Source organism: Callospermophilus lateralis, chromosome 9 (assembly GCF_048772815.1).
Source record: "Callospermophilus lateralis isolate mCalLat2 chromosome 9, mCalLat2.hap1, whole genome shotgun sequence".
Taxonomy (NCBI): Eukaryota; Metazoa; Chordata; class Mammalia; order Rodentia; family Sciuridae; genus Callospermophilus; species Callospermophilus lateralis.
Genome location: NC_135313.1, coordinates 1,094,279 through 1,121,675, shown reverse-complemented (window position 1 = coordinate 1,121,675; position 27,397 = coordinate 1,094,279). Strand labels below are relative to the sequence as shown.

The following is a 27,397-nucleotide window of genomic DNA, read 5'->3' as shown; positions in this document are numbered from 1 at the left end:
ATCTGCAGAGAGCACAAAAGAAAGCCAAGAGGAATGCACAGCAGTGTCCCCAGGGCACAGACCCTGAGGTGCACTCCACATCAAGGTCACCAGAGCTGTGCCGCGAGGGCAGGCAGGTGCCCGCACAGAGGGCGGCCGAGGGCAGGGTTTCCTTACGCATCTGTAATGTCCTATTGAGAAAAGCGTATGGCCAGAGTCTAGAAACAGCCCAGCCTGCACTGCTGAGGAGCCGGCACTCCATCTCTGCAGCCGCAGCAAGAGGACAGCCATGCCATCGCGCCAATGTCAACGCCCAGACAAGCTCACACACCTGGCCCTGCTCTGCTGCCCACAAGGTCACCGTGCCCAGCTCGCCAACAGAATCCCAACAGTGCCCTGCAGTGAGTCGGCCACCAGCCCCAAGGGTCAAAGGGGCGGTGTTGGGGCAATTCCCAGTGAAGCGCTGGTGGCTCCAAGTATGTGAATACTAGGTTCAAAAAGGCTTAGTGACCCCCAGAGGGCCGGAGTCAAAGGCTTGGCCCCAGGTGGTGTTGGAAGAAGGTGGAACCTTCCAGGAGGGGCCCTGTGGGAGGTCCGCAGGTCTCTAGGGCTGTGACTCAGAAAGGGGAGGGGGATCCAAGGCTGTCCTTGCTCTCCGTTTCCTGGCTCCTCAGGTGCCACCCTGGCCCAGATCCAAACAGCGAGGCCCAGGAACCATCCATCCATGAGCCCAAGGGACTCTTCCCTTAAAACCCACTGCCTCTGGTCTGTGGCCGCACCATATGAGGCTGCACCCAAGGAGAAATGCAAGGTCAAAGCTCACGGGGGCGCCACTCTTCACCCACAGGTGGGCAGGGAACAGTGGGCACCTGCTCTGCAGGTGGGCGCCCACCAGGAAGGCTCACTTCCAGGCGACGACGCAGCCAGAAAGAGTGCTTTGGAAACCTGTTCTCCAGCGATGACTGAGCAAGTGCCCTGGGGGGCTGCCACGGAACCCACGTCACCTGCGTCTCAGCAAAGCTACAGACAAGGTGGGACGTCCATCCACCAGGACCAAAGAAGCACCGAAGAGTGGAGATCCCCAGAGACCTGTGTCACACTCGAAGCAGCAGAAGTGTGTGTGCGGTGTGCAGTGTGTCCAGGGGGCGAGGGCCGCTCAGAGCAGCCCGCACCACACAGCCCAGGGTCCCTCCCCCACAGTCTGATACCAGGACGTCTTCTCTCTTCAAGATTTCCCAAGTGTGGTGCAAATTAATCTTAACAGCACGTGGACTGGCTTGAGGCCATTTTAGCTTTATTGATTCACGGGTCTCCAGGCAGCCCCCCCAGCCCCTGCTGGGGGTTACAGCCTGAGCCCCCGGGACCTAGCTGTGGTCTGAATGTCGCTCCTCTGAAACTCAGGCCCCAGAACTGAGCAACAGGATGAAATAAGATAAATAACACCAGATTCGAGGGAAAGGAGGCCACAGGCAGAGGCAGGGCCTGGAGATCCTTCCAGAGCTGTGGTTTGAAGAGAGCTGGAAGGCCCTGGAGCTGGGCTGGGAGGCACCACTGCCCGGGGCACAGTGCATGCAGGAGAGGCTAAAGAAGAAACCCAGAAAGACTCCCGAAGCACTAAACCTTCACAGAACAGCACCTCCGGCTCAGCTAACTCAGAGGAAGACCCTCCTGAACACACTTCTCAACGCCTCCACGTGGCCAGGAGGAGGGCTTGGCCTGCACGGCGGGATGGCCCCAAAGCCATGGTGGGCAGAGCAGGAGGCCCGCGGGCGAGTGCGTGAGAAGAAGTGTGCAGGGCTCTGTGTAGGAAAGCCCCGTTTTCCTCAGCTAAGCAACCTGCTCTGCAGCTGCGGGCAGTGGTGTGCCAGCCCCTGGGAAGGGCTGTGGCCTCGCTCCCCCAGGAGGCCTGCAGAAGGCGCAGTGCTGAACGCTGGGTCCTGGCTGGGGCTGGGAAGCCAGGGCACTGCCTAGAAACAACACGGCTCCCGCACCCTCTGGCGACCCCAGCACGGGCCTCTCCCTAGGTCCACTCAGACCAAGCCTCCACCGCAGGGCCACAGCTCCACTGCAGGTAGGCGCAGCCCTGAGCTTTGGCCCCGCCCCCGGTGGCCTACCTGTGGTGGGTACTGGACGTCCGTGCGGGCCCCCTTCTCCAGCAGCTGCTTCACGCCATCCACATCGCCCGCCTTCACCGCGAGGAACAGCACCTGCATGGGCACGCTGCACAGGTTGGGGTCAGCGCCGCGGCGCAGCAGCAGCTGGATGGTCAGCCACCGGTTTCTCTGTCTGCAGGGGTCAGCGCCAGGGGTCACAGGCTGCAGGGAAGGTGAGGCCCCCCAACCCCGGCAGTGTGGACAGGACCCCCAGGACAGGTGCACCGGGCTACAGGGTGGAGGGGGCTCTGGGAGGGGTGTGGGCACCACAGACACCCAAGCCCCAAGCTTCTTAGACTTGGAGAACACCCAAGGTCACCCCCTTCCAAGGCCCTGGTCCCTACCAGGGGAGGTGGGCAGTGTGGCCATCCCCAAACCGTCCCCTGTGGGCGAAGGACTGCAGGCTGCAGCCTGGGGGCCGCTGAGCCTCCCTGATGTCACCAGACGCTGGGGACAGGGGTAGGCCAGCCCCTCCAGGACCAAGCCACACTCAACACCAGTCTGGCAAGAAGCCACCTGCACCCACTCCTCCAGCACACACCGTGCACACCACACAGTACACGCCACACGCCACAACACACAACATACCTACCACACACAATATGCCACACAATGCATACCATGTAGTATACACTATAATACACACTTCCACACCTCACAACACCCAGGCCACACACACTGTGCACCCCACACCACAATGAACAACACACACACATTCCGAACACAACAACCACCTCACACAACACGCAGAACACATGCCACATGCTACACAGATCATACACCACACCCCACAGACACCCCCCACGCGACATACCACGCACAACACACCACACACAGAACACATACCACACTACAGACAACATACAGCAGACCTCACACACTGCACACTGCACAACACCACACACACACAGGCGTCTTCAGCGTCACACTGGCCCTGCGGACGCTCAAAGGACAGACTCACACCTCTGGAGACACCCTGCGGGAGCGCCCCAGGGAAAGGAGGCACGGCTCTCAGAGCGCACCCGCCCCGCAGCGCGGGCGGAGACCTACTTGATTATGCCCTGTGCCATCCTCCGCACGGTGCCCTTGTCCAAGCAGGGCACCCGCAGCAAGCTGTAGGCCTGGGCGCTCCTCTCCAAGACCTCCCTGGACAGCCGGAGGGCGTAGTTGTACATACAGGCCATGGACTGGAAGTTGGAGTCCTCGCTGCTCAGGGTGCACCCACCCGGGTCTTCGGCCTTCTCCCCCAGCTCTCTGTCCCTGTCGCTGGCGCTGCCCTGCACGGTGGGCCACTCCTCCCTTGGAGGGCTGCCCTGCTGGCCTGGGGACTCTGGAGACGGCCGTGTACTCGGGGACAGGCTGCCCTCCTCGAGGCCCTGGGCGGGCATGCTGGCCTCATGGACAGACTCCACGTTCACATCCAGAAAACAGCTTGGGGTGACCGGGCATTTGGGAGGTGCCTAGGAGAGTGCCAGGAAAGCAGATTAGGGGAGGCCAGAGTAGGCAGCCCCCACACCACCGCAGCGAGGGCCAGCACCCCTGCAGAGCCACGCAGAGCAGGCCAGAGCACAGCAGCGGCTCCCACCTCACCACAAACCTCAGAGGCAGATGCCCTGCAGCGCCCACCAGAAGCCTGAGGTCAGCTGGCCACCCCTGGGGACACCAGTGCCACACATGGCTCCTAGCTCTTAGAACATCTCGTCCAGAACTGGGACCCAGAGGCAGGGCCCCACCCATGCTGTTCCCAGTGACTACACACAGAAAGGACCCTACTTGAGGTCCTGTCAGCTGAATACAATGAATCATGCACCGAGTTTACTTTTTTAATGTGAAAAGTTCAAGTTACAGGTTCAAGGTCATGTTGTGGCCTGCATCCGATTCCCACCAAATGACACTGCTTTGGGTCGGCTTCCCCGTCAAGCCACGGCACACAGTGCCATCCCACCTGCAGCTCCGTCCCACCAGGAACTTGGCAGGAACAGGGCGCTGCCCAGACGCAGCTGGTGGTGCCACCCTGTCCAGCACAGAGAGGGTCGGGCTGAGCTGCAGAGCGTGGCTCTGGGACGTGCTGTCGCACTCAGGACACGTCAGGCAGTGCCACATCCATCCTCTGACCCCTCCCCCAGCCTCATCTTGTCACTTGGCCAGTGTGAGCCTGGTCTGCACAGGAGGGTGGTGCAGGTGGACACTTGGGTGCAGAGACAGGCAGCCAGCGGCTGGCAGGGCTGACCTGGGGCAAGGTCCTCTCGGCGACGTTGGGCTTGAAGGACCCACTGGGGTAGTAGAGGAGGAAGCTTATGCTGAGCGCCGTGAGGCCCTCGTCTGTGCGCTTGTTCACGTCCGCCCCCAGGTCCAGGAGAAGGCTGACGATGCGGCTGTGACAGTGTGCCTAGAGGACAGCAGGTGGCGCTGGGGTCTGCGGAGGCCCCTCTGAGGTGGCAGCATGGCAGGCTCTGGTAAGCTTGTGATGGAGCTTGGCAAGGGACAAGGTCATGCCCTCCCCTTCCACAGGACCTTGTGGGCCCCACCGGGCGGGTGCCTCCGCGCCCTCTGTGGGAGCAGGAGTGGACCTGTGTGGCACTCCTGCGCCTCGGCTTCTCCAGAGCAGCAGCGAGGGCCCTGCCCGCAGTGACCTCCCTGCCCGCAGTGACCTCCCTGCTCGACGTTCCTGCGGGCATCCACCAGGTGGCAGTGGGGGCTTACCGCAGCAGCCGCAAGCACAGTGTAGCCCTTGGCGTCGGCCACGTCGGGATGGACGAGGTCGTCCTTCAGGGTTCCATAGATCCAATCAAGGTCCCCTTCCTCGGCCTTCAGGATCGTCTCTTCAGAAAGCCGCTCCCTAGGTCCAGAGCATGCAAAGCCCTCGCGGTGCCCTTCCAGGATGGCATCCATGTGCCAGCTGGTGTGAGCCTTCTTGTTCCTGGCAGCAACACAGCAGGCTTCAGTGAGGTTAGACCAAGCCCTGGACCACTCGACAGCCCAACACCATCCATGAGGAAGGGCGCCCAGCGCTGTCTCCCTGTGACTCCTGTTCCCCTGGATCCTCAGATACTCCAACAATCCACTCCGTGAGCAGCCTAAGCCCTAGTGGCTGCACTGCCAGCCAGTCAAGGTCAGGACGGAGCGCACGGCGGTGGGGACTTGTCACCTGGGCATAAAGATGCTCACACTAAGTGCCTGTACCAGCAGCAGTGTGCTGGCTGCCAGGGACCCTGTGAACCTGATTCAGCTGGACCACTCCTGGGGGCTTGGAAACAGACTCCCACAGCAAGGGCCCTGGATGGGGAGGAGGCAGCACACACACGGGCCCACTACTCAGCACCAAGCGCCCACCTTCTGCCCTCTGCTTTTCCGTTGGGAACACTCGTGTCCCAAACACCACACAGCGCTGACACCGCCTGTGTGCACAGAGCCCCCTTTTGCAATCAACAGCCCATGGTTTATGACAACTTTTGTACTCAACTGTTGTCACTGATTAGGGCACTCTGTTGACATTCACATAATAGACAGATGGTTGGGTAGATGATGGACAGATGAAGGGTTGGTGGGATGGGTGGCTGGATGGATGGATGAGTAGATGGATTAGTGGATAGATGGATGGATGAGTGGGTAGATGATGGATATATGCATGCATTGAAATAGGTGGATGGATGGATGGATGGATGGATGGATGGATGGATGAGTATGTGGATGAATAGATGGACGGATGGATGGATGAGTGAATGGGTAGATGGATGGTGGGTTGGTGGAATGAGTGGATGATGCATGAGTGGATGGATGAGTGGATAGATGGATGGATGAGTGGGTAGATGATGGATATATGCATGCATTAATATAGGTGGATGGATGTATGGATAGATGGATGAGTGGATGAATGGATGAATAGATGGATGGATGAGTGTGGGTGGATGGATGGATGGATGGATGAGTGTGTGGGTAGATGATAGATATATGCATGCATTGATATAGGTGGATGGATGGATGGATAGATGGATGATGAGTGTGTGGGTGGATGGATGGATATATGCATGCATTGATATAGGTGGATGGATGGATAGACACATGGATGAGTGAGTGAGTGTGTAGATGGATGGTGGGTTGGTGGGATGAGTGGATGATGCATGGGTAGATGGATGAGTGGATAGATGGATGGATGAATGTGTGGGTGGATGGATGGATATATGCATGCATTGATATAGGTGGGTGGATGGATGGATAGATGGATGGATGGATGAGTGGATGAATGGATGAATAGATGGATGGATGAGTGTGGGTGGATGGATGGATGGATGGATGAGTGTGTGGGTAGATGATAGATATATGCATGCATTGATATAGGTGGATGGATGGATGGATAGATGGATGGATGGATGAGTGGATGGATGGATGGATAGATGGATGGATACATGCATGCATTGACATAGGTGGATGGATGGATGGGCACATGGATGAGTGAGTGAGTGTGTAGATGGATGGTGGGTTGGTGGGATGAGTGGATGATGCATGGGTGGATGGATGAGTGGGTAGATGGCCTTTTTAATGGCTTGGTAATGGCAGATAGAATGATGACTGCGAGAATGGATAGCTGGGTGCATGAATGAAAGCTTGGCAGAGGCCAAGCTTTGACGTGATGATAATTACGATCCCTTCTCTTCGTGGTGAACATGCAGGGACTCGATTCATGGGACGTCTAATCACAGACATGCACCTGGACTCTGGGGACACTAACTCTGACCTTCAGAAGGGGAAGCATGCAGAGGTCGAAAGCCAGGAGTTGCTCTGTCTCTGAGCTCAGGGGTTTATCCTCAGCCACACCCCTTCCCAGGTCCCACACAGCTTCAGGACTATCCTGGCTGCCCACTCACCAAGCACCCTCCCACCATTCCTTCCCCAGAGAGTGGACAAGCAGTGCTCCCGGTCCCTGTTTCCCTGCGTAGAATCAGGTGGCCCGTGGCCCTACTCTCAGGAAGCCCCTCCCACAGTGGGGACATCCTGTCCACCTTCGTTCCTGGACTGTTTCAGCCACTTAAAGAGCTGTATGCTCATGTTCACCTGGTGAACAAGGTCAAGAATCGTGCAGGCCCTGAGTAGCGACAATTGGGAGCTGAGAGACTTCAAACCCCACGCAGAAGGGTGCCTGTCCAGGGAGGCACCAGGGACAGAGGAGGGAGAGCAGACCCATCACCTGAACCTGTAAGTTTGCGTCTGCATTTTGACCAACAATGGAGTCTGGTTTGTGATAAACCAGGGTTCTCCATCCTCAATAAACGGTGGGATCTCGTTAGCGAAGACGCGGGCGTCCAGCTCCCTGGCGAGCGCAGTCGTCAGCGGCAGGTGTCTGTGGTCGGTGGAGTAGACGTGCATCTCTGGAGGAAGCGCCAGGTCGTCCTTCAAGAGGAACCGCTTGTACTCATAGAAGAAGGGGTCTGGCTCTCTGGGCGGGCCCCACTGGGCCTTCTGCTCATCCGAGAGGCTGAGTCTCTCTCTCGAGTGCCCGAGAAAGGCGGAGAACTCCGGGAAGTTGAGCAGGGAGAAGCTGCTGGGAGTCTCCGTGCACAGCTTGATGAGCTGGTCCCGGAACCACAGCCCCACGTCCTGACTGCCATCAGGGTAGGTCTCCACGCCCGGCCCAAACCGAACGTCCATTTTATACAGCCCCTGCAGGGGAAAGTGACAGGCTGAGAGAGCGGCCCGCTTCGTGGCCAGCTTTGTAAAATCAAAAGAAAATGTATTCCTGAGAAATGTGCTCGCTCATCAGCACTCGCTCACTGAGGCACGGGGGCACTGGGCAGGGGCCGAGACAGGCTGGCTCTTAGAGGGCAGCATAAATGTGGGGCACCCCTGGAGAGAGGCGTGGAGGAGGGAGTGGGGACGGGGGCACCGCTCTGCAAGGGTGAGGACAGGACCCAGGGCTTCGAGGTGAAGGTGTGGGGGAGACACAAGGTGGCTTTATGCCAGGGTCAGCCACCAGGCAGCTCTTTCAGGACAAGATCCTATCCGGGGAGAAGCAGCTACCCCTTCAAATGACTGGAAGTTGCTTTCCATTGGTTTGTGGGTTTCAGATAAGGCCCTTCAGAAAACCCTGCGAGGACCCCGTCCCACCACGGGCCCCGCCATGCATGCTTTCTCCAGTGGCCTGACCACCTGTCACTCATTCACCCAGCGGTCCCTCTGCTATTTCCTTTGAGCATGTGATTATGACCAGGCACTGAGGGAGCTCCGGGACGTGACAGCAGAAGGTGGCTGAGCTCCTCAATGTCAACATGCACAGGCCCCTGGGAGAGCTGGCTCTGCCAGGAGGGCCCTGCTGAGAGTCCCTCAAAGCTCTCCTCGCCTGCGGCAAGGCGGCAGCCTCTGTCCACGGTCACTCCTGATGACACGTGCTGGCTTTGCATAGCAGCGAGGTGAACCAGTTGCACTTGGTCCCTTAATGACAGGGGCCAGACAGATGAGGATGGAGAGGACATGAGGTTAAGGGAGCAATGCCAAAAACTGGGCCCACCGTGCAAACCCCCAGTGCTTTCTTTTCCAAGAAGCAATTTGCCCACAGCCCTGCCTGGCCTCCGGGGACAGGACGCGTCCCATTCCTCAGCAAACTGCCTATCTGCAGGAGAAATGCAGGCCCCAGACAATGCCTGTAGAGGAACCCGAGTCACCCGGAAGGGGGAACTGCTGTGACCCTTACACAGACCAGATCCTGAAACTGGGGAGATAAGCGTAGTTCCTCCTAACAATCAGAATCCAGTTAGAACCAGTCGGCATGGGCCAGGGGACCTGGAGTTGCCATGGCAGTGGGACTTAAAAGTCTGATATCGTCTTGCTGTCAGTCAGAAGTCAAGAGGTGAACCTGGGCAGGACTCTCTGGAAACTTCTCTGGGACCCCAGTAAAACTGGAGTGTAGGACAGGCACGTGGTCCCTCTTCTCTCTGAGAGCAGCTACTCTCCCCCTCGAGAGTGTCCCCTTTCCCTTTTCCCACCCCCTCATAAACTCATCCTGTCACTCAGAGCCACACGTGAAATCCTTCCGAGTTGATCCTAGGAGTTGGGGCTTGAAGGAGGGGTCTTGGCACTGCCTCAGCTTCCCATGGTCCCGACGCTGTCACACCGCAGACCCTCCCCACAGCCCCACCAGCTGGGCAGTGGCAAGGAGGTGGCCGTGTGGGCAGTGGGTCTGACAGCCCCTGAGGCCAGGTGTGAGCCTCAGGGGAAGACAGCAGGGGGAGAGGAGCAGAGGGGAAGGAGGGTTCCAGTGACCCCCACCAGACAGCAACTTCCTCAGGCCTCTCCTGAGGCTCCCATGGGTGGGGACGGGGAAGCATCTCCCACCCTGTGGATATCAGGAGGGTCTCTGGCCCAGGGTCAGGTGTGCAGCATGCAGCAAGGCGCCCAGCTTCCCAAGGAGGTGCCTCCCCGGGATGCCCTCAGGGCGCCTGAAGCAGCCCAGACCAGGGGCAGAAGCCTGAGGCCAAGAGCTGGTGGACCTGTACCCCCAGGAGCCTGCACCTGTCATTGGCATTTGGGTCGTTAGTTTTACTTGCTGTTCTAAATACTGCTGTGGGGAGGAATCTGAGACGGGAGCGTCTCAGCCTCCTGGGTCAGTTCCCCAGAGCACCCTGGGCTGCAGTCTTGGGCCAGGCACTGGGGATCCTAGGCCTCTCATTGCCCAGTGCTGCCCACAAGGAGCTGCAGTCTGCGGGAGGCCTTGGGCAATGAGCTGGAGGCAAGGAATGCACTGAGGGTGGCCTCCATGGGCAAGGGAGCTGGGGCGGGCAACAGGGACACTTCCAAAAGAGCCTGCACAGTGGGTCAGTGGGGCAGGAGTGGAGCAAGGATGAGGGCTCTGGCCAGTCTGGCAGGCGCAGCAAGGGTACCTGTTACCTGGGAAGCTTTAGGGAGCCCTAGGGTGTGGGCCGCAAGAGCAGGTAGGTGGGAGAAAGACTGAGGGCAGTGTATCGGCAGCCAGCAAGGGGCAAATGACTTGAGCAGAGCCAAGTGCTCATGCACCTGAGCGGGCCGCTCTTCCCAGGAGTCCAGCAAGAGGAAACAGTCCAGGTGTCCCAGAGTCCCAGGCACCAATTCCTCCCCACAACAGTATTTATAACAGCAAGTAAAACTAACGACCCAAATGTTTATTACGGAAGACTTGTCCACAGAACACGACAGGCACAATGCATTCACTTTTAACCAAACTATCCCCTTCCAGGATCACCAACGAAAATGCAGAAAGATGAGCTTGGAAAGCCCTCACCAGGAAAGCCCACATGCCCCTACTTCACACCAGCTGCAGCAGGGCACGGAAGCTGCAGGGGGCACCCTTCCCACCTCCCGGAGAAGAGGAGGCACTGGCACCCGACACCTGCTTGTTTTTGTCAATGCAAAGATACACTCAGAACTTCAGAAAATGGTCATCAGGGGGAAGGCAGGACTCCGCGCAGGACTGCGCTGGGCAAACTATGTCCTGGATTGACTTGGGAAGAATGTCGGTTTTCTACATTATTACAAATAAAATTAAAGAAAGACTTAAGAAGTAAAACCCCAAAGAAAGGAAAGATGAGAAGATGAAAGCTCTCTGCACAGGTGGTGGATGAACTGAGAGGAACTGCGCCTGCGTCTCCAGGCCTGTGATGTGCGGGCGGGAAGAATGGAGGAGCTTGAGCTGTGCAAACAGGGTCATGGTGCAACACCACCACGCCGCGCTCTGGGAGCAGTGACCCTCATTTTATGAAATACAACAAGCAAAGATCTTTGCTAGGGGGCTGGGATTGTGGCTCAGCAGAAGGCACTCGCCTAGCACATGGGGGGCGATGGGTTCGATCCTCAGCACCACATAACAATCAATCAATCCATCAATAAAATAAAGGTCTTAAAAAAATCTTTGCTGATGGTTAAAAATGAAGGTTTTCAGCCTAAGAGAAGAGAAATACAAACCCAGAGGATCGCTGTTAGGTAAAAACCCTGAAAACTCACAACCAAGCCTGCAGCTCCTGGCCAGGGCAGTGAGCAAGAAAGCACCCAGCTTGCCAGAGATGTGGCCACTCTGGGCAGCAACAGGGCTCTCCCTGCTCCGCAGCGGGCATAGCGGGCACCAGAAAGCACCTTGAGGCTGTGCGCCGAGTCACACCACAAATGCGCTGAACACCAGAGTGTGAGACACTGAAGAGAAGCTGGCCTCCCAATCGGCACTGAAGGGGGTGGCTCGGAAAGCTGAGAGAGGGGGCGGGGGCGGTCAGCCTTTCCTACCCACACCCCCTCAAGGCAGCCGGACAGCGGATGGCGGATCCCTTCAAAATAGAAGAGTCACATAAATAAGTGCAGCGGGAACACCAGAACTCTAGTGTCATATTCTGCATCTCAGTGGCTCGTCCCAAGACCACCCATGTTCTCCACAGGTCATCGTGCGGGTGCAGCAGGGCCTGGTCTCCAGACGCAGTTCCTGATGGCCAGGTGTGAGCATGGCCTGAGGCCTGAGCCTGAGCAACTCCATCTTAAAAACTCCAGTTGAATCCTGCAGTCTCACCAGGCCACCCACAGAGTCTCCAGTGTGGCCTCAGACAAGTCCCTTCCCCTCACCCTGGTAACAGCGCCTGATAAGAGGGAAAGGGGAGAAGATGGGGGACGCCAGACCAGGGTAAATGATGTCACTGAGCAACCCAGTGGTAGCTGATGAGGATTGAAGGGGGGTCAAAAGCCTCAAAATTCAGTATAAAAGATAGAGCAAATGAACAGGGATTCACTAGCCGAAAAAGGATGCGCTCGAGCTAGAGAGCCTGCTGAGGACCTGACGTCCCGTCACTTGTCACCGTTCCTGATCCTCTGTGTGATCCTCACTGCTCTCAGACTCCCCGCCTGGTCTGGACCTTGGTGAGAGTCGCGACTTCCTCATATGACCCTCTCACCAACAGTCGTCCACTCCACACCAGGAAAAGCCTGCCGGGTCCCGGACCGGTCACCCTCGGAGTGAGTGCACACCTGCTGGACTGAAGGCCTCAGGCTGGAGGCTTCTGAGCTCAGCACACAGAGGGAATGCTGGCACTAGCTCCGTCAGCCCCACACCCAGTCCCACCAGGCCCTCCCACCAGCTCACCCAAAGCGCCTCTGTCCTCTCAGGGAAATGGCTGCAGCCGAAGGGATCACTCGAATACACGTCCCATTCTCACTTCAAGATCTTTCCCAGAATCCAGATGAAAATCCAGCCTGAATTCTCAGCCGTCCTACAGAGGCCCTCACCAAACACACGAAGCTGGATCCCGAGTCTCCCACCAGGGCTACAGTGTTAGCAACCCATTTTGGTACTCAATCGGCCCAGATGAGCCGAGGAGGACCCTCAGACCCCTGTCTGAGGTCTGCTGAAGATGGCCTTTAAAGCAGGCTCCATTGCAGAAAAAGGTAACACCCCAAACCCAGGCCTTGGTAGCGGCCCGGAGGACTACGTCTCCAGCAAAGCTTCTGAGGGATCCAGCATCCCTCTCCACCAGGGGCTGGCCTCGAATGTGGATGCGAAGGTCACTGGGCTGGCCAATGCCCAAACCCACGGCCTCCTCCCAGGCCATGCCCCACCTGTAAGCAGACAGGGCATTGGAAGAGAGACTGCCCCATGGTTGGCCCTTCCTTGGTGCCTCTAGCAGGGGTATGGCCTGCCAGGCAGTCCCTCCTCTTGAACGGTTGGGGTTCACAGAAGACTGAAGCAGCCCGGACTCAAAGATCCTCAACACCTTCGCCGAGGCCAGGGTAACGCTCCAGGCAGCGGGTAAGTCCATAACCTTTCCTGTGGACACGGGGCTACCTATTCTGTCTTGCCTGCCCACTCTGAGCCTCTGTTTCCTTCCCAGGTCTCAGTTATGGGGATTGATGGCAAACCCTCCTCCCAAACAGAACTGTAAAGCTGGCCTGTGCCCCGGAGGGACACCCATTCACTCACTCTTTTCTGGTCATTCCATCCTGTCCAGTTCCTCTCCTAGGCAGAGATGTTCTCCAATTACTAGGAGCCACCCTTCACTACACCCCAAGAACTAATTACCCACCTCCTTCTGCCTCTAACCCTTCCCTCTCTAATGACCCGACAGCACCTACTGTGCCGTTGCCCCTGACTGGGACATCTTGGTGCCGGCCAGAGCCTCTCACCACAAGCCAGTCTGTGTCCAGCTGAAACCCCAAACTAAATTTCCTTTGTGTCCCCAAGACCCCCCGCAGCCCTCCTGTATTTCTGGTCCGCAAACCCTCAGGGCCTATCCCTAGTCCAGGACCTGCGCCTGATTAATGAGGCGTCATTCCCATCCACCCGTGGTTCCCCACCCTCACACTCTTCTTCCTCTTATCCCCCTTGGCCTTCTTGACAGCACCCTCCATCCTGACTGCTGAGGGCCACAGCCGAGTCGGGATGACACCTGGCATTTTTGCCAGAAGTAGAGGTTGAGAGGTGACACCCGCCAGCCATTAAGATGATGACTTTTGAGTTCTCGCGGAGTTCCCGTTGGGTTCCAGTTGAGCTCTCGCGGGGATTCCTGAAGAGTTCGCGTTGGTTGGTGAAGTTCCGCTGGTGGGAGTTCCGGTTGGTGTGTGGTGTGCCTGGAGGAGCCGCGTGGGTGGCGTTAGGGAGAGTTCCCGGGGAGCGTGTGTGGAGTGAGCTGGTGGAGTTCAGAAATAAAGTTTGTTCCTGCTCGAGTGGCTTGCGATTTGTGCCCAGCCAGACTGCGGCACCTGACCCTTATTACTTCTTTGCCTTCACAAACCCCTACATCCTTTAGGTCTCAACAGCTGACATGGACAGTCCTACCCCAAGGCTCCAGGGACAGTCCCTACGTCTTTGGTCAGGCCTTGACACAGGATCTAACTGCTGTGACTTGGGGATAGCACTCTCTTACAGCTGGACAGAAGCCTTCCCTACCCCCAGGGAATCTGCTGACAGCGTCGCAGATCATCCCAGGTTCGGACTTCCCGCCTCCTTCCAGTCAGACAACGGTCCAGCCTTCACTTCTAGGTCACTCAACCATCTCCAAAGGCCTCAACGTCACTTGGAGGCTCCACATCCCCCACTGACCCAGTCCTTGGGTAAGGCTGACAGGACTAACGGTATTCTCAGGGGTCATCTCACTGAACTCGCTATTGAACTTGGCTGTCCTGGCCCAGTCTTCTGCCATTGACCCTCACCTGAATTCGGGCAGCCCCTAGAGCTCCCTCAGGCCTTAGCCCCCTTTGAGCTACTCCATGGGCGCCCTTTCTTAATCAACCAAAGCTTTTCCATCACTCCTCCTCCCCTATGTCCTACCTGCCCTATCTCACCCTTCTGCACAGACTCCTGAGGGAACACGCAGACCGGTGCCTTCCTGCACCATCCGTTACCTCTGTCCCAGCACAACCAGGAACAGAATCAGACCGTCCTCAACCGGGTGACGCAGTCTTACTTCAAGAGCTGCATCCTCAATTGTGGCAACCTCGCTGGACAGGGACCCCATACAGTCATATTTATTTCTCGCTAACCCTGTTCTACTTTTACTAATCATTAATCTCTCTCAAGCTTCTATCCCAACCACAGATGGCGCATCTACATCCAAGCGACATGGCAGCAGGGTGGCACCACCCGCCCTCAGTTTATGGGTCAAGGCGATTGCCCCTTCACTGGTGACAATCTGGTGGTCATCCTTAATATTACTGGATTCAACAGGGCCACCTCCTCCCACTTATGTTCAGCACGCTATGCTTCATAGCAGTCCAAACTGAGGAATCCTGTAAACGCCGGCCTGACACCTATGGCGGGTGCCCTTATAATTCATGCAAAAAACGCTTCCTAGATAAGCCTTGCTATGAGACTCAAGCATACACCAAATTGACTATTTGGGACCCATGGAACCCAAGATGGGCTTCTGGGGTTGATGGTAAATGTTACTCATGGGGTTTTGCCAAACACCCCTCAGGCTCTATCAGAATATGGAGAACTTACATACAAGTGCTCCCTCAAATTCACATAACCATCCAGGAGCAAGAGAGGGAACTCCAACACCAGCTGGATGCACGTGCCCATCCTAGGCTGGCCCTTTCTCATGGGTGGCCCTAATAGGTCAGGGCCTTCAGCTTCCCAATGTGTCCAAAGTGAATGACATTTCAGACTCTTTCCTCTGCAGGTTTGGATCCTACTCCATTAACTGCGATTCCCATTGATTTTCCGCTCAACACCTCAACTAGACCCCAAGGACGCCCCTCTCCAGCCTTTGAGGAAGGACCTCTTTCTCGTAACTCTTCAGGGGGTTTCCCTGCTGCTACACTGCCTCAGGTTCAGCACCCTGTGACCAGGTCATTTGAATTTCTTCCCCAACCTTTGCTCTTCCCGGGTTCTTTTTCGGGTGCAATGGCACCTGACAAAAAATCTAAGCCTCAACATGCCGTTTGCTTTTTGGGTTCCTTCCACCTTGGTCCCTCAATTAACTGTCCAGTGAGGCTGAATTGGCATGGCTTGTCACCACCTCCCTTCCCAGGACAAGAAGGCCGTCTTCCTACCAGCAGTAGTTGGCCTCTCCCTGGCCTCCTCCCTCGCTGCCTCTGGACTCGGGGCAGGAGGACTTGGTTATGCAGTAACCGCTGCTCAGAAGCTTGAACAACAACTTCGGGAAGCAGTAGAGGCATCAGCCGCCTCTCTCGCTTCCCTGCCCAAGTCTCATTGCAGAACCATCGAGCCCTAGATCTGTTGACAGCAGACAAAGGAGGAACCTGTCTGTTCCTGAAGAAGAATGCTGCTCCTATATCAACGAAACTGGATTGGTCCAAGAGAACGTTGACACCCTCCGTCGTTTGGGTGAAAGGCTTAAACAGCAACCATCAAATGACCCCTGGCCAGGCTGGCCAAACTCAACCCTCATCGCGTGGCTGGCCCGCATTCTCACTCCTATATTAGTAACAGGACTTCTACTAATGATTGCTCCCTGCCTCCTCAGGTTTGCTCCAAAGCGCATGAGTGAAATCACCAGAGTGACCTACAACAGATGCTCAACAGGTGACCCCTACAGTCACCTCCCCACTGAACCTACACCCAAGCCACCCCCTTCCCTCAGCGCCCCTAAGCAAGCAGGAAGTGGCTAGACAAAATTCGCCACCCTGTATCATCAAAAAGGCCAGGATGTTAGGTGGTGGTGGTGACTTGGAACAAAGCAGCCCACGCGGGAAAGGAACATCAATCAGGCGCCGGTGGAAACACCTGTCAATCAGCAGATCTCCTGACTAACGCCTGTCAATCAGCAGGACCCCCTGGCCAATCCTGGAGTTCAGCCAGCTCCCCTGACCAACTCCAGCAGGACAAGGGACCCTAAAAATCCCCTTTCCTGTCCCAAGCCCTTCCCTTCCTGCTGTGATTCCCATAAAATCCCAGTTTGGTTGAGCTCCCACGCAGTTTCTCCTCAGACCCTCTCCTGTCCACTCTGTGGGTCTGATCAAGTTCCGTCCAGGAGTGATATCTCAATAAAGCCTCGCTCAGCTGCCTTTTTAAATCTGCCTCTTTGGTCGCCGCCCACCTCGCCTGATCTCACAATTATTATGAGCTGCTGCTCAGACTCCCGCTCTGGAGTTGGCGACTCATCACTTCCACCCTGGCCACCTGACTTTAATCAAGACCTGGAAAGAAGACCAGCTACAACGGAGCTGGGCAGGGCCTCACCGCGTGCTCCTGATCATCAGGACAGCTATCAACGACTAACCAGGGGCGAACTCATTACCGAGGGTCACTTCCACCCCAAAATGTTAACATGTCTAGGATGGATGGCAATGCCAAAGGGCACAAGGACAAACATGAAAATGAGACCAAAAGGTAGGAAAGAAAAGGGGGACTAGTGAGAGGGAGAAAGTTCCGTGTTCCCGCCTCAGAATACAGCATTCAGCCTTAGCTGGGAGGTAAGATCCAGTCACAGCCATTTTAACTGTAGCCCTTCCCTTTGCCCTCCCAAATTTAAAATCATCCAGTCGTGTAGACTGTAGCACTGGTTCCTCCTATCAGAGCAGGGGACAGAGCGGCATCAGGCATAACCACAGGGGACTGCCGCCCAGCTGTGCTGGCTCCCCAGATTCTGTAGCCTGCCCTTCTGCAGAAGTAACCTTTGCCTCACTGAGCGGCTTCTGAGCATGTGTTCGATTCCTGTGGCACCTGGATTTGTAACTTAGGGTACTGCAGAATCAAACCATAACAAAATAACACCACAGGCACCCCAAAATCAAAACCTCAGCCAGGTCAGTGCTAACAAGGACGTGGAGTCCCCAGTCCCCAGAGGCTGAACCACAAAGGGCAAGGCCTCTCTGGAGAGAGCCTGGTGGCCATTGCTGTGGGACTCCCATTAGGGGCAGCAACCCCTCTTAGGTAGGAATGGAGACGTGTCCACGGAGGATCTGCACTCAACGTTCTCAGTCACTTCATCTGTAATAACCCAGGATTCGAAGGACTTAAATGTGCATCCACTGGTGAATTTAAAACAAAATGTCATGTGATGGCCATAGAGTGGACACTGCATAACAGAAAGGAAGTGGCCTCTGAACCAGGAGGACATGCATGAGCCCACAGCGCCACACTGCAGTGAAGGGAACTCCAAATGCTATAAGCAGTGGCTCCCATTAACGTGACACTCACAGAAAACAGGGTGCTGCCGAGATGAGCAGCAGGTGTGGTTGCCTAGGGCTGGAGGGTACAGGGTGGCAGGCTCCCGAGAGGCAGAGGAAATGGGCTAAGTCCTGATCAGGGTGGTGGCATTGGTAGGCATCTATCCAAAATGTACTGAGTTGCTCAAAAATCCATAAATTTTACTGTACAATTATATCTCAATAAAATTGGGCTAAAAAGTACCAAAAAAGGAGAATCATCCAACTATAAGAATAAAATACTCAGCATAAAAATGGAAGATGTGGCCCTATGTGGTGGCACACCTGTGATTCCAGTGACTCAGGAGGCTAAGGCAGGACAGCCCCAAGTTCCAGGCAGCCTAGGCAACTTGTCTCAAAATGAAATTGAAAAAAAGATAAAAGTTGGTGATGAATCTCCTAGCAAGAGTGAGACCTGGGTTGGATCCCCAGGGCCACTGCCCCAGCCAGCGTCAGGAGCAGACTCCTGCTAGGTGAGGCGCCTGCACCCCTGTAGCAGGACTCCCAGGAAGAGGACGCAGAGGAAGCGCTTGAAGCAATGACAGTTGAGAATTTTCCAGATCCATGAAAACATCATAATGAAACTCTAGGAACCCAAAGAAAACCTTAAAGTAGCCAAGGACAAATTATATTCCAAAGAGGGACTGTTAGCTGATGTCCAGGAACCACTGCACAGAATCTGAGCTGTGCCCGGGAATCAGCCGCCAATCTCCTAGCCTTTCCTTGAGAGGCGGTCCTGAAGAACTGAGGTGGCAAAGCTGACCTCAGGACACATTTAGATTCTAAGGGTCATATTCAGGCAAGAAGAAAATGACCTGGAAGGTAGGAGAGCAGAGATGGTGGCAACTGCTGGGACATTCCACAAGCCGATGTTTGAGGGACGCGAAGAGCTGTGCAGATTCAATGTGCATGCTGGACGGGTCAGGGTGGACGTTTTCACTTTTTATAATGTGCCACTGATTTAAAATCATGTATGCGGCTAATGTCCCCAGGGCCTGGCTCTGATCAGAGCCGTGTGTCTGATGTCAGGTCTGCCTGGCACGCGGTTCCCAGTGTGCACTTCTCCGTCTCTCCTTCATTTGGCTGACATTTTGTTTTTAAGAGTCGGTTGTGTGCAGATCATCAGCTGGTTTAGAGAGGAAGGGTGCCAGCAAGTGGATCGCGAGGGCTCTGACCTTATGAGTGGACTGATCTAGTTATCAGTGGATTAATCCAGGACTTCCTAGCCGATAACTGCCAGGAGGAGCAGGAACCGCAGGAGAAGGAACCCCGCTGGAGGAAGTGGGTTCTTGGGGCTGTCTCCTTGGGAACTGTATCTTGACCCTGGTCCTCCCTCTCGCTGCTTTGGGGCTGCCATGAGCTGACCAGCCTTCCTCCACCGTGGCCTTGTGCCGTGATCTGCCTTGCTGCAGGCCCAAAGTAATGGCACCAGCTGACCGTGGACCGAGTCCTCCAAAACCACTCGCCAGAATCAATCTCTTCTTTCCCCACATATTTTGTTACAGCGACAAAAGTCTGACGTGCACCATCAGTTTGAGGTCCTGCACTCTTTCACTTCTTCTGGCATTATCCAGAAACCCCAGTGTGAGTCCTGGACGAGTAACTCTACTCTGAATGACACCTTTCCTTTCCTCCAGGAGAATGCAAGAATCTCAGGTTATTCTAACTTCATTTCCCACGTTTGAATCATGCCCTGTTATTGTGGGATAAACCTGGGAAGGGAGGTCGGTTGACGCAGGCCTTGATGCTGGTGACCTGCAGTGACTAGTGTGCGATCCAGGGATGCTGCCCTGGAGACCGAGCTCCAACACACTTCAAGTCCACACCACCACACGGATGATCTGAGAACAACCGAGTTCTAAAACAGTATCAATCCAAATGGAGGCGAGACAGGAGAGAAGTGTTGAACAGGTGGGAAGGGAATGCCTAGGACAGATTAATCTATTAATCTATTACTGAGAGGAAATGTCCGCGGTCTGCATCAGAGCCAGGCCACGGGAAAACCATTAGCCACATATATCATTTTTAAATTTTATAGTGGCCACTTACAAAAAGTGAAAAATCAGGTGGAATTAATTTTTACATAATACGTTTATTTAACTCAATCTTTTCAACTATCGCTTCAACATCTGCTTCATATTCATTGTTGAAATATTTTGCATTTTTTTTCCTGCTTAGTCTTCCGTGTCTTGTGTGAGCCTCAAGTGTGCAGCACACCTTAATTTGGACCAGCCACATCTCGGGTGTTCAGTAGACAAGTGTAGCTGGTCCACCGTGGGGACAACGCAAGTCTAAGTATCCCAAAGTGGCTAATGGACCATATTTAAATAAACACACATGCACATACACTTTTTTTATTTTTAAATTTGTTTTAATTAGTCATACATGACAGCAGAATGCATTTATGCATTTTGATAGATCATACATAGATGGGGTATAATTTCTCATTTTTCTGGGAGTACATGTTGTAGAATCATATTGGTCATGCGGTCACATATATACATACAGTAATAATGTCTGTTTCATTCCACCATCTTTCCTATCCCCACATCCCCTCTCCCTTCCCCTCCCTTCACTTCCCTCTGCCTAATCTAAGATATTCTTCTCTAGTTCCCCCTCCCCCACCTTACTGTGAATTAGCATCCCATAGTAGAGAAAACATTTGACCTTTGGTTTTTCAGGATTGGCTTATTTCGCTTAGCATGATATTCTCCAACTCCATTTACTGACAAATACCATAATTTCACTCTTCTTTAAAGCTGAGTAATATTCCATTGAATATATATACCACATTTTCTTTATCCATTCATCTATTGAAGGGCACCTAGGTTGGTTTCATAGTCTACTATTGTGAATTGAGCTGCTATATACAGTGATGTGTCTGTGTCCCTGAATATGCTGATTTTAAGTCTTTTGGGTATAAAGAGAGGAGTAGGATGGCTGGGTCAAATGGTGGTTCCATTCCCAATATTCTGAGGAATCTCCATACTGCTTTCCATAGTGGTTGCTCCAATTTGCAGTCCCACCAGCAATGTATGCGTGTGACTTTTTCCCCACATCCTTACCAACATTTACTGTTGCCTGCATTCTTGATGATTGTCATTCTGACAGGAGTGAGATGAGATCCTAGAGTGGTTTTGGTTTGCATTTCTCTAATTGCTAGAGAGGTTGAACACTTTTTCCTATGTTTGCTGATTGATTGTATTTCTTCTGTGAAGTACCTGTTCAGCTCCCTAGCCCATTTATTGATTGGATTTTGGGGGGTGTAAGTTTTGAGTTCTTTACATATTCTGGAGATTAATACTTTATCAGAGGTGCATGTGATAAACATTTCCTCCCATCTGTAGGCTCTCTCCTCGTGTTATTGTTTCCTTTGCTGAGAAGAAACTTTTTAATTTGAATCCATCCCATTTATTGATTCTTGATTTTAACTCTTGAGCTTTAGGAGTCTTGTTAAGGAAGTCAGATCCCAGGCTGACGTGGTGAAGAGTTGGGCCTACTTTTTCTTCTGTTAGGCCAGGGTCTCTATTCTAGTGCCTAAGTTTTGATCCACTTTGAGTCGACTTTTGTTCAGGGTGAGAGATAGAGGGTTAATTTCATTTTGCTACATATGGATTTCCAGTTTTGCCAGCATCATTTGTTGAGGATGCTGTCTTTTCTCTAGTGAATGTTTTTGGCAACTTTGTCTAGTGTGACATCACCATATTTATGTGGGTTTGTCTCTGTGTCCTCTATTCTGAACTATAGGTCTACAAGTCTATTTTGGCACCAATACCATGCCATTTTTGTTACTATAGCTCTATAGTATAGTTTAAGTTCTGGTATTGTGATGCCTCCTGCTTCACTTTTCTTACTACAGATTGCTTTAGGTATTCTGGGTCTCTTATTTTTCCAAATAAATTTCATTATTGCTTTTTCTTTTTTTATGTACCTTTATTTTATTTATTTTTATGTGGTGCTGAGGATCGAACCCAGTGCCTCACACATGCTAGGCAAGTGCTCTGCCACTGAGCCACAGTCTCAGCCCCCTATGATTGCTTTTTCTTTTTCTTTCTTTTTAATATTTATTTTTTAGTTGTAGTTGGATACAACATCTTTATTTTATTTATTTTTATGTGGTGCTGAGGATCAAACCCAGAGCCTTGCACATGCTAGGCGAGCGCTCTACCTCTGAGCCACAACCCAGCCCTGCTTTTTCTATTTCTACGAAGAATTTCATTGAGACTTTAATAGGAATTTATTAAATCTGTATAACACTTTTGGTAGTATGGCCATTTTGACAATATTAATTCTGCTTATCCAGGAGCATGGGAGATCTTTCCATTTTCTGAGATTTTCTTCCATTTCTTTCTTTCTTTCTTTTTTTGAGGCTACTATGTGTGAGGTACTTTTCCTAATTTCTTTTTCAGTGGATTCATCGCTGATGTATAGGAATGCATTTGATTTATCTGCTACATTGCTGAATTCATTTATTAGTTCTAAAAGTTTTCTGGTGGAGTTTTTTGGGTCTTCTAAATATAGAATCATGTCATTAACTAATAGTGATAGTTTGAATTCTTCTTTACCTATTTATATCCCTTTAATTTCTTTATTTTGTTTAATTGCTCTGGCTAGAGTTTCAAGGATGATGTTGAATAGAAGTGGTGAAAGAGGGCATCCCTGTCTTGTTCTAGTTTTTAGAGGGAATGCTTTCAATTTTTCTCCATTTAGAATGATGCTGGCCTGGGGCTTAGAATAGACAGCTTTTACAATGTTGAGCTATGTTCCTACTATTCTTAGTTGTTTTAGTGTTTTGAACATAAAAGTGTGTTGTATTTTGTCAGATGCTTTTTCTGCATCTATTAAAATGATCATATTATTCTTGTTTTTAAGTCTATTGGTGTGATGAATTACTTTTATTGACTTCCATATGTTGAACTAGCCCTGCATTCCTAGGATGAACCCCTTGATCATGGTGCATTATCTTTTTAATATGTTCTTGAATGTGATTTGTCAGGATTTTATTGTGCACACATACACTTTTTTTAAAAATCTAGCTGTCGATGGATTTTTTTTAAATTTTAAAAATATATTTATTTTTTAGTTTTAAGTGGTCACAATATTTTTATTTTTTATTTGTATGTGGTGCTGAGGATTGAACCCAGTGCCACATGTGTGCTAGGCGAGTGCTCTACCACTGAGCCCCAGCCCCAGCCCTGGATCTTTATTTTATTTTATTTATATGCAGTGCTGAGAATAGAACCCTGTGCCTCACACATGCCAGGCGAGTACTCTGCCACTGAGCCACGACTCCAGCACACAAACACTTTTTAAGAATAAAGAGAAGAGATATCAAAACAAAACCAAGGTTGGAAGTAAAATCATAGAGAAAGACATACCATAGTAAAAATAAACCCCCAAAGCAGATACAGCCTTATTAATATCTAAAAGTCAGACTTTGGATCATAAAGCAAAAGTTATTACTTTATAATAATAAGATGTTCAACCTACCAGGAAGATACAGTGAGTCTAAAGTTCTACCTCATCTGATAACATTGTCTCCAAATATCTAACATACAATGTAGAATTACGGGAGTAATAAAGAAGTGACAATCATCGTGGGAGATTCTGGCTCTGTCACAGGTAGAATGAGCCTACGAAAAACCTTGGTGAGTTTATATAAGATTTAGACAACCTCAGAGGAGCACCACCTGCGTTGGATGGCCCACAAACATTGAAAGAGGCAGGATGGGTCCTAGAGCAAGTCTCCCAGGTCCCAGAGAGCTGAAACCACCCAGGCACAGGAGCACCCAGGGACCAGCCCCAGGCACAGAGGCACCCAGGGGACCAACCCCAGACACAGGAGCACCCAGAGGACCAGCCCCAGGCACAGGAGCACACAGGGGACCAGCCCCAGACACAGGAGCACCCAGGGACCAGCCCCAGGCACAGGAGCACACAGGGGACCAGCCCCAGGCACAGGAGCACCCAGAGGACCAGACCCAGGCACAGAGGCACCCAGGGGACCAGCCCCAGACACAGGAGCACCCAGAGGACCAGCCCCAGGCACAGAGGCACCCAGGGGACCAGCCCCAGGCACAGAGGCACCCAGGGGACCAGCCCCAGACACAGGAGCACCCAGAGGACCAGCCCCAGGCACAGAGGCACCCAGGGGACCAGCCCCAGACACAGGAGCACCCAGGGACCAGCCCCAGGCACAGAGGCACCCAGGGGACCAGCCCCAGGCACAGGAGCACCCAGGGACCAGCCCCAGGCACAGAGGCACCCAGGGGACCAGCCCCAGGCACAGGAGCACCCAGGGACCAGCCCCAGGCACAGAGGCACCCAGGGGACCAGACCCAGGCACAGGAGCACCCAGAGGACCAGACCCAGGCACAGGAGCACCCAGGGGACCAGCCCCAGGCACAGGAGCACCCAGGGACCAGCCCCAGGCACAGAGGTACCCAGGGGACCAGACCCAGGCACAGGAGCACCCAGAGGACCAGACCCAGGCACAGGAGCACCCAGGGGACCAGCCCCAGGCACAGGAGCACTCAGGGACCAGCCCCAGGCACAGAGGCACCCAGGGGACCAGACCCAGGCACAGGAGCACCCAGAGGACCAGACCCAGGCACAGGAGCACCCAGGGGACCAGCCCCAGGCACAGGAGCACTCAGGGACCAGCCCCAGGCACAGAGGCACCCAGGGGACCAGACCCAGGCACAGGAGCACCCAGGGACCAGCCCCAGGCACAGAGGCACCCAGGGGACCAGACCCAGGCACAGGAGCACCCAGAGGACCAGACCCAGGCACAGGAACACCCAGGGGACCAGCCCCAGGCACAGGAGCACTCAGGGACCAGCCCCAGGCACAGAGGCACCCAGGGGACCAGACCCAGGCACAGGAGCACCCAGGGACCAGCCCCAGGCACAGAGGCACCCAGGGGACCAGACCCAGGCACAGGAGCACCCAGAGGACCAGCCTGATGGCAGCCCGAGCCCAGACTGAACGCGAAGCGATACTCCTGTCAAAGAACGCTTGAATGGAAGAGAAGCCGCCGTGGAAGTCACAATATGTTTTGAACTGAATGTAAACACTAACATGATAGAAGCAAAACAGAGCCAACATGTGTATTAGATAAAAAGCAAAACAGAAAGTCAATGAATTGGAAAAGAATAGCAAATTATCCAGGGGGTATAATAAAGAAACTGGCAATGAAACAGAACTAAATGCAGAGAAGATCCATTGAGACAGAAGCTGATTTTCTGTCTCAATGAATCACAGCTGATTTTCTGGGGAAAAGAAGAATAACATGGAGACCCCAGCAGGACTGGCCAAGGAAAAGGCAGGCACTGCGGCCGGCGTGCCGTCCAGCCCCCAGTGAGTCACTCCATCACTGGAACTGCTGAGAAGGAAGCAGCCATGCAACTCGGAGGCCCGGGTGCCCACCACTGGAGCCCCCACAGAGCCGGTGGGACATGGGGCGCAGAGTGGGGGTCCTCTGGAACTCGCAGAGCATTCACCAGCCACGTGACACACAAGCCCAGGCCCAGGTGAAGTGAAAACCTGTTGTTTTTTTAAACTTTGTTTTTGGTTGTAGATAGACACAATACGATTATTTTATCCATTCACTTTTTCGTGGTGCTGCGGATTGAACCCAGTGTCTCACGGATGGTAGACAAGCGCTCTGCCACTGAGCCCCAGCGCCAGCCCCAGCCTAGGTTTAATGTGTGCTTGTTCCCACAAATACATACACTCACAGCCGCTTTTACTTTCAAGATGTTTTTAGTTGTAGATGGATAGCATTTCTTTTTTCATTTGTTTATGTTTATGCGGTGCTAAGGATCGAACCCAGGGCCTCACACATGCCAGGCGAGCGCTCTGCACGGAGCCCAGCCCCAGCCCCAGCCCCAGCCCAGTGCAGCTTTATCCTAATCCCTTCCAACTGGAAACAATCTCAGTGTCTTAGGAGCTAAGCTGTGGTGGCTTCATAGCATGGAGAACTATTTGGATGCAAAAAGGAACAGGCTGAGGGCTGGGGATGTGGCTCAAGTGGTGGCGCGCTCGCCTGGCATGCGTGTGCCCCGGGTTCGATCCTCAGCACCACATATAAACAAAGATGTTGTGTCCGCTGAAAACTGAAAAACAAGTATTAAAAAAATTCTCTCTCTCTTCCTCTCACTCTTTAAAAAAAAAAAAGGAATAGACTGAGAAGAGGCCCAGGAGGCGGGATTCCAGAGGCGGGGGGCTCCTGGGCTCATGGCAGGTTCCACCCCTGGCATCTCCACAAAGGGCAAGGGTGGCCGGGAGGGGGCGGGGGAGACAGGCCTTCCCCATCCTTCTCTGTGCAGAGGTTACATGCCTCATGCTTGTCCAAAGGCTCAGAACGCTATATTAAAAAAAAAAATTATTGAAAATTATACTGCAATAAAATTAAAGGGGAGAAAAGGGCCTGTGTGTTTGAAAGACGAGGCATGTTCTCTGGAAAAAAGGCAAGTTTCAAATAATATGCATAGAATGATCCAGTTTATATACTGAAAGTTAAATGCAGAGTATATTTCATTAATTTAGGGGATGTACGACTTGCTAATATCCTTCTGAGAAATGAAATAAGGTTTTCATCTGCTGTTTATATCCTTACTGTTAGTATCACTACAATCATTAAGATAAGAAGGATGCTTATATATAAATAAACTTCCTCAAGACCTAACTATCTTTTTTTCTGGGAGGAGGGGTACTGGGGATTGAACTCAGGGAGCCACGTCCCCAGCCCTATTTTGCATTTTCTTTAGAGACAGGGTCTCACTGAGTCGCTTAGCGCCTCGCTTTTTGCTGAGGCTGGCTTTGAACTCATGATCCTCCTGTCCCAGCCTCACAAGCCACTGGGATTATAAGTGTGCGCCACCGTGCTGGGCCAAGACCTGGACATCTTCTTATCCAGTAGTCTAAATACACAGCACAGCTCCTCACTCCACCCACGCAGGCCCCGCCCCTGCTGGCAGCCAGCCCCTCACCTGGAAAAGTCTGGTCTTCGTGTACATGGTGCCATAGCCCTCTCGGTGGCTGAGGTAAAACGTGCCCGTGAAACTGGAGCCGTCAGGCCACATGTAGGTGCCCAGGCCGTGGCAGTGATCCTGGTAAAACTGCCCCTGGTAGGACTGTCAAGTGGGGAGGTCAGTAGGCCCAGTCCTGGGAACCGCCGCCCCAGGCACCCCGGCCCTGGCGGGACCCTCGGAGCCCAGACTCCACCTCTGTGCTGTGAGTGGGCTGCAGGGCTGCACTAGCCGCCCGCCTTGAAGTCCAGGTGGTCAACGTGAGCACCAGGGGAGCCTGGCAGTGAGGCCCCTGGTGACCGTGCGCCTCCCCTGCCTTCGACTCAGGCGGGGAGTCTGGAGGTTTCAGAGCGGCTGGAGATGGGCGTCAGGAAGGGTGGACTATCTGTCCTGGGCACTGACAGGTCAGGACCCCCCTCAGGAGCCCTGTCCCCACCCCACAGGGCCCCCTATAAGGTCACAGGTGGGTGGCTGGGGAGGTGGGACTTCTTAGGACTTGGTGCTCCCCCCAGCTCAGGAACCCCAGTGGGTGTGCCCAGTGGGTGTGCCCAGTGCCACTCCTGACGCCACACCCAGCCCGGGGCATCCCAGCAGCTAGACCTGACTTTTCTGTCAGAAGGGGCT

General features: G+C 53.5%; 1 protein-coding gene across 1 annotated transcript in view; it reads right to left on the bottom strand.

Moving 5' to 3' along the window:
• Ankmy1 (ankyrin repeat and MYND domain containing 1) overlaps window positions 1–26,842 on the bottom strand; it is a 39,801-nt gene extending 12,959 nt beyond the window's left edge. The window contains exons 1-6 of the mRNA XM_076866350.2: window positions 26,735–26,842; window positions 7,318–7,790; window positions 4,836–5,052; window positions 4,363–4,521; window positions 3,183–3,592; window positions 2,094–2,265 (exon numbers count right to left, since the gene is read on the bottom strand). Of these exons, the coding sequence (XP_076722465.2) occupies window positions 2,094–2,265; window positions 3,183–3,592; window positions 4,363–4,521; window positions 4,836–5,052; window positions 7,318–7,790; window positions 26,735–26,827 (1,524 nt within the window). The 5' untranslated portion in view covers window positions 26,828–26,842. The remainder of the gene's footprint in view (window positions 1–2,093; window positions 2,266–3,182; window positions 3,593–4,362; window positions 4,522–4,835; window positions 5,053–7,317; window positions 7,791–26,734) is intronic.
• Between the last annotated feature and the right edge of the window lie 555 nt (window positions 26,843–27,397).